The sequence below is a fragment of the Chlamydomonas reinhardtii genome, chromosome 14, assembly GCF_000002595.2.
Source record: "Chlamydomonas reinhardtii strain CC-503 cw92 mt+ chromosome 14, whole genome shotgun sequence".
NCBI lineage: Eukaryota > Viridiplantae > Chlorophyta > Chlorophyceae > Chlamydomonadales > Chlamydomonadaceae > Chlamydomonas > Chlamydomonas reinhardtii.
Genome location: NC_057017.1, coordinates 2,655,257 through 2,666,717, shown reverse-complemented (window position 1 = coordinate 2,666,717; position 11,461 = coordinate 2,655,257). Strand labels below are relative to the sequence as shown.

Below are 11,461 nucleotides of genomic sequence, written 5' to 3'. Positions count from 1 at the left end.
GGTGCGCGCGTGTGCGGGTGAGCGGGTGGGCGGGTGAGCGGGTGAGCGGGTGAGCGGGTGCGCGGGTGCGGATGCGGATGCTGGTGCGGGTGCGGGTGAGCGGGTGCGGGTGCGGGTGAGCGGGTGCGGGTGCGGGTGAGCGGGTGTGGGTGAGCGGGTGCGGGCGCGGGTGAGCGGGTGCGGGTGCGGGTGCGGGTGAGCGGGTGCGGGTGAGCGGGTGCGCGGGTGCGGGTGGGCGGGTGGGCGGGTGAGCGGGTGAGCGGGTGAGCGGGTGGGTGGGTGAGCGGGTGCGCGGGTGCGGGTGCGGGTGAGCGGGTGGGCGGGTGAGCGGGTGGGTGGGTGAGCGGGTGAGCGGGTGAGCGGGTGCGGGTGAGCGGGTGAGCGGGTGCGGGTGAGCGGGTGAGCGGGTGAGCGGGTGAGCGGGTGCGGGTGAGCGGGCGCGGGTGTAGGTGTGGGTGAGCGGGTGCGGGCGCGGGTGCGGGTGCGGGTGTGGTGCGGCAGCAATAAGCACGGAGCAAGCGCGGGACGGAGGGGGGGGGGGGTTGTTAGATACCAGCCCAAACTAAACCAAATCCAATGGGGGGGCAGTTTGTCCAGCTCCAAGTAATGTCAAGCCTCAAGGCCCAGGACCAGTCGAGTGGGGGCGGAGGTTGGTTTCCACCATTCCCAGTAGCCGGAGCTGTGGTTCTGAACTTGTTTGGGGGGGTAGCATTCATGCGAATGGTTTGTATCAAATGGGGGGGGGCATGTTTGGGCCCGGGACCAGTGCCCCTCTACTTCCTTCCACTTCCTTCCATTTCCTTTCCTCCTCCGTATGCTGGCATGGTGATGCGACGAGTGCGCGAGCCCACGGCCCATTTCCCCTGTGCTGTGCGGCTCCCTCCCGCTCCCGCCTCGGTCGACGATGCCTTGACTCTCGGAACGTATTGGGCTCGGGCACATGTCCCCCTCGCTCTATTGCATTGGGTTCGGTTTAGTTTGGGCTGGTGTCTACAACCCCCCGCTCCCACGCCTCGCTCTGCTGCAGGTGGCGCCGGACCAGGCGGGTGGCGGCAGCGGTCGCGGCGGCGGCGGCGGAGGTGACTCAGACAACAACTTCTTCGGCAACGCCTGCGCGACCGCCAACGGCGGCGGCGGCGGCGGCGCTGACAAGGGCGGCGGCGGCAAGGGGTTTCAGATGCTGACGGGGGCGGGTCGCAGCGCCAAGTCGAGAGAAGACCTGGCGGGGTGAGTGAGGCCTGGGCTGGGCGGCTGCCGGTTGTGTTTTGTTGTGAAAGCACGTGGGAGAGAGGGTTGACGCCATGCTTGGGGCGAGCTGGGTGTATGTACGGTATGCGTGTGCGTGCATGTGTTTGGTAGCTGTATGACGTGATGGGGAAGCAGGATCTTGTTGATAAGTAAGTTGTTACCGGCGCGTTTTTACTCACGCACATAATACGAACGTGCAGGGTGCCGGAGGGTGACGAGGAAGATCTGGATCTGGATCCGGAGGGCGGGCCCCACCACGACTCCGCCGCCGCGGCCGCCGCCGCCATCGCCGCCGCCGCCGCCGCCGCGGTCGCCGCCAACGGCATGGGTAGCCGCAACGGCTCCTTCTCCGCCGGCGGCCCGGCGGCGGCGGCGGACGTACGGCCGTACAGCCCGCCGCCGCGAGCCGTACCGCCGCTGTCGCCGCTGTCGCCTGGCGGCGCCGACGGCGGCGGCGGTTCCGCCACTATCATGACGTCAGCTCGGTCCATGGAGGCCGGCGGCGGCGGCGGCGGCGGCGGCGGCGGCAGCCGCCCCGGCAGCGCCAACCCCAGCCGGCTCGGCGGCGGCGCGGGCGTGGGTTCCGGCAAGACCCTGGCGGCGGCGGCGGCGGCGGCGGCGGCGGCGGCTGACGGCGGCGGCGCACCGACCAAGGCACCCGCCTTCCTGCCGCACCCGACGGCGGCGCCGCCGCCGCCGGAGCCGCCGCTGCCCGGTGACTTGGAGCTGGACCTCCCGGGTGTGGCGGCGGCGCCACCGCCGCCGCCGCCAGAGGCAGCGCCGCGGCGCACGCCCACGCCCACCAGCGGCGCTCACGATTCGGCTGCTAGCAGTGAGATGCGCCGCAGCGGCTCCAACAACAGCAAGGGCAACGGCGGCGGCAGGTCCACGGGCAGCGGCACAGGCAGCGGCGCGGTCGACGTCGCGGACCTGCCCACGGAGCGCCTACACATGCAGGAGAAGCCGGTGGCGGCGGCGGCAACGGTGGAGGTCTCTGGCGGCGGCGGCGGCGGCGGCGGCGGCAGTGGCGGCGAGCGGCCACTGCCTCACCTGAATGAAGCAGTCATCAAATCCGCGGTGGTGGACGAGGCGGCGGCGGCGGCGGGGGCCGGCGGCGGGGTGCCGAAGCTGGCCCTCGCAGCAGCTTCCGCCGGATCCGGATCCATCAAGGAGCGCGCTTCTGGATCCGGATCCGGTGCCGCCACGGATCCCGCCATGCACCCCGTGGTCCAGCCCGGCAGCAGCAAGACCACGCCGCGGGAGCGGGAGGAGGCGCGGCGGCTGGCTGGGGTGCAGGCGGATGCGGTGGTGGCGGCGGCGGCGGCTGTGGCGGCCATCCCGCCGCCGCCGCCGCCGGCCGCGCAGTAGCAGTAGCAGCTGCAGCTGCAGGTGTGCACACACGTTGCATTCGGTTGTGTTGGTTGACAGAAGCAAGGCCGACGGACTTGCTGACCAGGTGTGTGTGTGTGTGTGTGTGTGTGTGTGTGTGTGTGTGTGTGTGTGTGTGTGTGTGTGTGTGACCGAGCACCGCTGCCACGGGAATTACTTGAATGGGCCGGGCCTTGCTGTCCTGTAAATGTGAGGAACTGCGACCTGTGAGTTTGACCTGAGGACGTGTGACCTGCGGATGGTGTTTGGTCTCTCACATGACGGTGCGCTCCATTCATGTCCGCGTGCGTTGCCGCTTGTGACCACTGCCGTACCATTGCCGTGAGAGGCGCGGCGAGGTTGAGGCGTGCTCTCTGCACAAGCGAAACCTTGAATTGCATTTTGATTTCTCTTCGACGCTCCCCCTACGGCGCAGCAGACGCGCTGTCGGTCTATTACTTGGCGATTGGTTTTCAATTGAAAGAAACAAACTTCATAGTAGTCGTGAACGGAGCATGGGGCAACGTGCCGTTACTGACGGACACATCATCACAGGGCACAAGGGGTGGTGGGATGGACATGCGAGTGGTACTTTTGCAACTTGTGTGCGCTTTGCCTTGGGAGTCGGGGGCAACTCCCATTTCTCCATGCGCTGAGACGACTGTGCGTGATCTGGTGTAATGGACCAGGACACCAGGCAAAGGAGGGAGGGTGTTGTTTGGGTGATGATGGTCATAGCGGTGGCTGTTGCGAAGGAGCAACCAGGCGGGCGTTTGGGTTGCCTTGAAACAATGAGGCGGCGTGTGAAATACAGTAGTATCAGGCCGCGCGATCAGCCCGGTCGGCCAGTCGCGCTGACGCGCGCGCGTGTGTGCTTGACGAAGGTGTACGGTGCGGCACGGCACTCCACTCCACTCATTGCGGTCAGTGGCCCTAGCTCCTGTTGCCACGGACCCAGACCGCTCAGTCCGAGTGGCCAGGCGCCCAGCGTTTCGGGCAAGCAGGAGTGAGCGCCAGGGCGCCAGGACAGCAGACTTGCAGTGCAGTTGTGGATGAACAGCCGATCAGCCGAGGGGCGAGGGCAACATCAGGCATGATCACAACGGATCACAACTCTGTTATAGATGTCCAGCGCAGTCAAATGCAGGATGCACGGTACAGCATGCAGGGCCGGTGTATTGCTATTTGATTGACGTAGGGCCTTTACGTGAGGGCGCAATCCTTTGAATCTGGGGCGGAACCAAGGGCCGTGCCGCAGTACGTGCAGGTCTGCCCGGATGGCACGCCCCCGGAAAGTCTAAGAGACTTGATATCATGGCATACCATGCATAGGCTAGCTTGACGATACACATGTATACGTTAATTAATAGTGTCGGGCTACTTGGCTGTGTGCTTGAAGAGTCCTTCAAAAACCGTCGCAGCCATTTCGCAACGACGGTGCGCCCAACACAGCCAGCAATTCCATAGGACTTGCAACATAGCAGCTGAATTAAGTAATTGATGGCACCGAAAAATAACAAGTCGCCGGGCGCGCACGGACACGCCGGCTCCGCCGGCGGGGCAGCGGCCGGGCCCCACGCCGGCCAAGCCTCCATCAGGCAAGCTCTCGTAGTCGTTGTCATTTCCTTGCCGTGGTACGCCGCAACTGCAGATGTCGCAATGGTCAGGGATTTAGGGCTGGCAGGCTGGTTGGCTGCATTCCGAAGAGGGGCACCCCCAGCGGCCACACACTTGACGCACCATACCGGAACACCTGCCGAGTACCGAACACGCTGCATCTCCCCATCCGTTCCTTGCTCCAAAATCAATCCCACACCACGCTTTCAACACGCCCGCTACTGATGCCGCGGCATCACCCGCTGTGTCGTACACGCCGCCCCGCATCCGCCCCGCACCCACCACACCCATTCCGCACCCGCACGCCGCGCACCACAGGCAGGCGTACGACGCGATGGGGGTGCAGCAGTTCTACGCGTCTCACGGGGCCCGGTACACCAACCCTCACGAGGTGAGAGGCTGACGCGGGGCGGGCCGGCACGCAGACACGCCGTAGGGTGCACCACATGCACACACGTGGCACATCGATGCCATCTTGGCGCGGGCCGGCACGCAGACACGCAGACATACAGTTACAGCTGCAGTATCAAATCAAGCATGGGAGGTACATCATTGCCAGCTTTCATGGCCCAACCAATCCCCACCAACCTCGCAACCAACCAACTTAACCCCACTCACCCTGACGCCCCCATCCCATCCACCCACACCCACTCACACGCACACCCCCACCCATCCGCACGCACCCGCACAGGGCCAGATCTTTGCTGCCCTGTGTCAGCTGCTGGACTCCACCCCCGCAGCCGTGTGGCTTGGGCTGCAGGAGCTGAGCGGCCAGACACGTCAGCACCAGCAGCAGCAGTCGGATGCGGATGCGGAGGAGGGGGAGGGGGAGGGGGAGGGGGAGGGGGAAGAAGACGGCCAAGACGCGGGCGCTGAGGGCGAAGGGCAGCACGACGGCGGCGGCGCAGGTGGTGGCGGAGCATGCGGCGGCTATCGGGCCTGCACGGCGGAAGAGGCGGCGGCCATTGCGGCGGCGGTGACGGCTGGGCTGGCGGCGCCGGTGCCTCTGCGGGTGTTGGACTTGGCGTGTGGCTCGGGCGAGGCCAGTGCGTGCCTGATGGAGTGGAACCGGCTGAGGCCGCTGGGGGGCAGGCCCGCAGCAGGAGCAGCGGCAGGGGCCGGAGCAGGGGCAGGAGGAGGAGCAGGAGCAGGAGCAGGAGCAGGCGGAGGAGCAGGAGGAGGCGTAGGAGGAGGAGCAAGGGGAGGAGGAGGAGCAGGAGCTGCAGCAGGAGCAGGGGCAGGAGGAGGGGGTGCGCCGGGCGTGCCGGGCGTCGGCGGCACCAGCGGGGGAAAGAGGTCGAAGCAGCGCGCGGCGCCGCCGCCGCTTCTGCCGTACGAGCTACGGCTCACTGCGTGTGATCCGTACACACGTGACGCCTACGTGGCACGTACGGGCCGTGCCGCGGAGAGCTGGTCCTTCGAAGACATCGCTGACGGCTGCATCGACGACTACCTGTGTTACGGCGGCGGCTGTAGCAGCGGTGCTGCTGCCACTGCTGGTGCTGCTGCTGCTGGTGCTGGTGCTGGTGCTGCTGCTGCGGCGGCTGGAGCTGGCAGTAGCAGCAGTGGGGGCGGCGGTGGCGGCGGCAGTAGCAGCGGTGGCGGCGGTGGCGTGGGTGTGGCGTTTGACCTGGTGGTGTGCTCCTTCGCGCTGCACCTGTGTGAGGCCAGCCGGCTGTACGGCACACTCACGGCCCTGGCCAGGTGGATCGCGGGGGCGTGTTGGGATGGAGGGGCCAAGTGTGTACGTGTGTGTGTGTGTGTGTGTGTGTGTGTGTGTGTGTGTGTGTGTGTGTGTGTGTGTGTGTGTGTGTGTGTGTGTGTGTGTGTGTGTGTGTGTGTGTGTGTGTGTGTGTGTGTGTGTGTGTGTGTGTGTGTGTGTGTGTGTGTGTGTGCGTGCTTTGGCAAACCCGAAGTCTGCACGCGGGCGACGTGCGTTGAAGTTCAAGGCTTAGTATTCAGGGCCTGGCCTTGGACCAGTCTTGGCGACCGCGACCACCTCTGTATGCATTGTATATAACCCCCGGGCCCCTCCCGCATCTCCCCGCATCTCCCCTCCTCCTCCCCTCCTCCCAACCTGCTTGCACTTGCGCAGGTCCGCCCGCTGGCTGCTGGTCCTGGCGCCCCACAAACTGCCGTACGTCCGACAAGAGTACGGGTGGCGGTTAGAGCGGTTGAGCCGCGTGGAGCGCACGCACGTACGGCTTTATCGCTCGCTCGCCGTACCGGCGGCAGATGCGGCGGCGGCAGCGGAGGTAGCGGCGGCGGCGGCCGCGGCGGTGGCCGCGGTTTCAGTTGCGTGAGTTCATGACAAGCAGGAGGGTTGGCGCAATCAGCGACTCAGGCTCACAGGAGGAATTTCTGAGATTGGTCTCGGCCTCAGCTGTCTCAGGTGTTTCACGCAAGCGGTTGTGGTGGTCGTCGGGCCTGCGGTCGTTGGGCTTTGGTCTTCGAATGACCAGCCTGGGCCAGCTGCACTAAGGAGGGTGGAGGACTGGAGTAGGTGCCCTAGGCTCCACGTCCGCAAAGGCACAGGAAGGACGGTTCGGGCCTTCGGGTGGCTTTCGAGTGTGTGACTTGTCTAGGGAAGACGTCTGGAACGTTGGGGGCTAAACGCTCACGAAATGGAGCGATGCCCCTCACTGTATACCGTAGTGCAGGGACCTGCGCACTCTTCGGATCGAGGTTCGGGGATGCATCAGCTCCTCCCGAGGCTTTTAGGCGCATGCACCAATTTTATGCGGGAAGGAGCGTGGGAATGGTTGCCGGACGTGGACAGTCAACCGGAGACAGGCACCGTGTGCATGAATGACGCTGCAGTTGGCAACTTCCCATGTTCCCGAATTCCAAGGCAGTACTTTTCCTCCATAACACAATTGATGCGATCTACGTGGCTGTCTCAGTACCTGTATTTACCACGAGTTCCTTCGAGCTCGCTGCGTGTGGCGAGATGACGTTCTTGCAGTTGCTCCCGGGCGTTCCGCTAGTGCTCTTGGGAGTGCTAGCACTGCCTGTGGTGAGAACATGGATGCATGTAAATCTTGAATAGGCCTCTCAGCCCCCAGCTTCGTCCTACGAGTGTTGCCGCGAGAAATCAACGTGCACTCCGCATTTGTCTCGACGCGGCACAGGTCATCACGCTTGTGCAAGAAGTTATCACCAAGCGCAAGTATAGGCACATTCCTGGTAAGCCAGGACGCAGCAAGTAACCACAAGAAGTCGCTTTGGGCCACCCTGTCGCCTCTGCGTATGCGTTGCCCTTGCGCCCGCGCCGTGACCAGCCACAGCGCCTCAACCCACAGACCGAAATCCGAACCCAAACATATTGTGTGTGTGACTTTTGCCACGCTTGCCGACAGGCCCCAAGCCCCAGCCCATCAGCGGCAACCTCCGGGAGTTCCTCACATCCCCCGGCGGCCTGCTGGGGTGCCTGGAGGGCTGGGTACGTGTGTGTGTGCCGGGTATGCACGTGTGTGTAATTGAAAGGACCAATGAGAGAACAGTTGCGTGTATGTCTGTCTGTATCCTAGCCTGTGTAGCATAGGGCAACAGCCAAATGCTAAGGGAACCAATCGCGACCGCCCCACGCGGCCCCGCAACTTGCCAGCCACCAGCAAGGGCATCCAACAGCCCACCAGTTGCGGTCCTTCCCCTCGCCTCCACTCTCAACCTTGCAACCCCTCGGCCTCCACCCTAACCCATGCAACCCCCTCAGCCTCCACCCTCCACCCTGCAATTCCCTCAGCCCCCTCTCCCCCCTCCCCCATCCCTGCAACCCCAGCTGCAACCCCCTCAGCTTCCCCCACGCACCCTGCAACCCCCGCACCCCTCCTCCCTCACCCCTGCCGCCCCCTCCTCCTCCCGCCCCTCCTCCTCCCGCCTCCAGGTGAAGCAGTACGGCGACCTGCTCACCTTCCGACTGGGCAGCCGCCAGTTCGTGCTGGTGGCAGACCCGGACGCCGCGCGGTGAGAGCCCGGGCCCGTCCGCGAGTGTCCGGGTCTGCGAGTGTCCGGGTCTGCGAGTGTCCGTGTCTGATAGCCTGTGTCTGCGAGTCTGTGTGCGCTAGTCCGTGTTTCAAGTTCGTGTTTGCGAGCCTGTGTCTGCGAGTCTGTGTGTGCTAGTCCGCTCCTACGCAAACCCCCTCACTCCCCACACTCCTCCCCTTGCTCCTCCCCTCACACTCCAAATCCCTCCCTATTCCCCTCCCTTTACCCCTCCCCCCCCCCTCATACACACACGCCGCAGCAACGTGATGGTGCGGCTGCCCAACCACGCCGCAATGTCCAACCCCAACATGCACCTCACCAAGTGGGACCTGCGCAGCATGGACGTGTGGGGGCTGCTCATGGCCAGGTGCGGGGGGGGGGGAAGCGAGGGGAAAGCGGGGGAAAGGAGGGCGGCTGTGTGTATTGACACGCGTGCAAGGGAGGGCGCACGGGAAAGGCCGAACCTGCGCCCCATGGGCTTGGAGGGGCGGTTTCTGCTGGTTGGGCTGCACAGCCGCCCGCATCCCCGTCGCACTCTGTGTGGGCTGGTTTTGGTCTCGGTGTGTTGTTGGTCATCTGGAATTGGCTTGGTCGGCCGCACGTGTCACGCACGCCACCCCCCCCCCCCCCACCCCCGCTCGCTGCAGGGACGACTACTGGCGCGGCCTCCGAGCCGCCTGGCAGCCCGCCTTCTCGCCAGCCAGGTGCGCGCGCGTGTGTGTGTGTGTGTGTGTGTGTGTGTGTGTGTGTGTGTGTGTGTGTGTGTGTGTGTGTGCGTGCGCGTGTGCCCGGTGCATGTTTGTGGTCGTGCGTGTGGGTTTGTCCAGGGTGTGTAGGAACGCAACACGGATTTAGCGGATGGTATGAGTCACGCCTGTGCGCACGCCCGCGCCCCCCCCTTATGTACACACACACAGTCGACTCCTCCAGACCTCGCTCCCCATGCCTTCCCAACGCGCGCACATGCACACACACACACACACACACACACACACACACACACACACACAGCCGGTCTTCACGGCTCGTGTTTTTTTGACACAAATCGTTTTCCCACACACTGCTCGCAGCCTGCGCGGCTACCAGGCGCTGATGGACCGGGAGGCGGTGGCGCTGGCGGGCCGGCTGCGGCGGCAGGCGGCGGCTGGCGGCGGCGGCGGCGGGGGCGGCGGCGGCGGCGGCGGCGGTGGGGACAAGGCCGGGGAGATTGAGGTGATGAGCGAGATGTCGCGAGTCACGCTGGCGGTGGTGGGCACCGCAGCGTACGGGTGAGCACGTGTGCGTGTGTGTTTGTGTTTGTTGTTTGTATGTGAGTGTTTTAGGGGGCGCTTGAGGGGGAGGGGGCTGGCAGGGAGGGGGCTGGCAGGGACGGGGTGTGAAGGCAGCTGTGGAAGGGAAACAGGGCAGGGCCGCTTCGGGTCTCTCAGCACTCGCCAACACACCGCCACGGCACGCGCTTGCAAATTGCCGCTTGCAGGGTGGACTTCAACTCGCCCGAGTACGGCGGATCCGGATCCGGATCTGGGTCTGGATCCAATGGATCCACCGGATCCACACTGAGCCTGGCCGCCAGCCTGGAGGCGTTCCGCAGCGGCCGCCAGCCGTCGTTGGTGTCGGCGTGAGTGCGCTTGTGTGTGTGTGTGTGTGTGTGTGTGTGTGTGTGTGTGCGAAACCGAGACAAAGCCAATAGCAATCCGACGCAACCTACTGTATTTGCATTTCCCAGCAACGTGCACGTGCACAACGTGGTTTGGGCAAGCCCACCACTCCATTCCACCGTTTGCTTGTTCACATCTCCCGTAGTCTCCCCTTCTTAAGTCACCCCGTTCACCATGAACGGCTACCCTCCCCTTCCTCTCCTCTCCTTGTAATCCAGTCCACTCCCACCCCACACACCCCTGGCTACGACTTCACTTCGTAAACTTAATGCGTGTAACCCCCCACCCCTCGTTTTCGTTGGTTTTGGTTTAGTTTGGGCTGGTATTTACAACCCCCCAACACACACGCAGCTGCAACGACTTCTTCCGCACCATGTCCCCCGCCGCCCGCTCCTCCTGGTCCTGGGCCGTGGCGCTGCCCTGCCTCCTGCCCGCCGTACGACACCTGGCGGCGGCGGCGCCCGACCCCGTGCTGGCGCTGCACATACAGGTGTGGGGGGGGAGCGGGTGGGGTGGGGGGAGAGGAGGGGAGGGGAGAGGGAGGTGGGGGAGAGAGGGGAGGAGGGAGAGGGGGGAGAGGGGAAAAGCGGGGGAGGTGAACAGGGAGAGAGGGGAGAAGGGGAGGCAAAGGATTGCGAGTGGCGCTGCACGGGTGCATGTGGGGCATCGTCGAATCGCCACTCGAAACGTGCAGCAAAGTAATGTGGGCAGGCGATGCCACACGAGCCACTCCCACACGTTGCTTGCCCACATTTTAAACACTACCGTCCTCCGTCGCCCCCTCGCCTCGTTTCGCCTCGCCTCGCCTCACCCGCAGTCGCGGCAGGTGCTCCGGCAGGTGTCCACGAAGCTCATCACAGCGTGGCGTGACTCCCACACCGCCGCCTCCGCCAACGGCAGTAGCACCAACAGCACCAGCGGCAGTAGCAGCAGCACGGGCGTGGCCCCAGGCAGCTTCCTGGGACTGATGCTGGCGGCTCGGGACCGCTCACGAAAGGAGGGCGGAGCTGCTGCTACTGCCAAGGACGGAGCTGCTGCTACTGCCAAGGACGCGGCAGCGGCTGACGGATCGGCAGCGGCGGCGGCGGCGACGATGGCGCCCACTCTGACGGATGCGCAGATCGAGGCGCAGGTGCAGACCTTCCTGCTCGCAGGTGAGCCCGGGCCCTGGGGTTAACTTTGAACCAATCCCGTAAGGAAACAGTCGCGCTGCAAGGAGAAACTGCAGCCGGGCCCTGGGGGATGCGCCATTGCCTACAGCCTACAGACGGGACAGGCGTCACCGCCTGCCAGGCATTCCCGTCTGTCGCCCTGCGCTGTCCGGCAGTCCGGCCCTCCTTATCACTTCCTCACACGCCTTCGCACGCCTTCACACTCTCTCAACACTCCCTCACACTCTTTCACACGCCTTCAAACGCCTTCACACTGACTCTCTCGACACCCCGTGCCGCGCTGTAGGCTTTGAGACGACCGCCAACGCGCTCACCTTTGCGGTATACCTGCTGGCCTGTCATCCTGAGGTGCGCGGCGGACCGTGTCCGTTTGCTTTCCAGATCGTATTGATTTGCTTTCCACGTCCCCGT

The 11,461-nt window shown here is 64.9% G+C and overlaps 3 protein-coding genes across 3 annotated transcripts in view; all 3 read left to right on the top strand.

The window, feature by feature from the left end:
* Positions 1-3,988, top strand: part of CHLRE_14g626466v5 (uncharacterized protein) — a 12,098-nt gene extending 8,110 nt beyond the window's left edge. Inside the window, exons 14-15 of the mRNA XM_043070285.1 lie at positions 1,028-1,227; positions 1,449-3,988. Coding sequence (XP_042916958.1) covers positions 1,028-1,227; positions 1,449-2,616 — 1,368 coding nt within the window. The 3' untranslated portion in view covers positions 2,617-3,988. The remainder of the gene's footprint in view (positions 1-1,027; positions 1,228-1,448) is intronic.
* Positions 3,989-4,052: 64 nt separating this feature from the next.
* Positions 4,053-7,068, top strand: CHLRE_14g626433v5 (uncharacterized protein). The gene is made up of 4 exons (XM_043070284.1): positions 4,053-4,214; positions 4,552-4,624; positions 4,925-5,937; positions 6,329-7,068. Exons 1-4 carry the CDS (start codon positions 4,117-4,119, stop codon positions 6,534-6,536), a joined length of 1,392 nt encoding a protein of 463 aa, XP_042916957.1. The 5' UTR covers positions 4,053-4,116; the 3' UTR covers positions 6,537-7,068.
* Positions 7,069-7,114: 46 nt separating this feature from the next.
* Positions 7,115-11,461, top strand: part of CHLRE_14g626400v5 (uncharacterized protein) — a 7,934-nt gene continuing 3,587 nt past the window's right edge. The window contains exons 1-11 of the mRNA XM_043070283.1: positions 7,115-7,249; positions 7,365-7,419; positions 7,593-7,675; positions 8,120-8,199; positions 8,480-8,587; positions 8,868-8,924; positions 9,291-9,488; positions 9,698-9,838; positions 10,230-10,368; positions 10,696-11,032; positions 11,337-11,398. Of these exons, the coding sequence (XP_042916956.1) occupies positions 7,184-7,249; positions 7,365-7,419; positions 7,593-7,675; positions 8,120-8,199; positions 8,480-8,587; positions 8,868-8,924; positions 9,291-9,488; positions 9,698-9,838; positions 10,230-10,368; positions 10,696-11,032; positions 11,337-11,398 (1,326 nt within the window). The 5' untranslated portion in view covers positions 7,115-7,183. The remainder of the gene's footprint in view (positions 7,250-7,364; positions 7,420-7,592; positions 7,676-8,119; positions 8,200-8,479; positions 8,588-8,867; positions 8,925-9,290; positions 9,489-9,697; positions 9,839-10,229; positions 10,369-10,695; positions 11,033-11,336; positions 11,399-11,461) is intronic.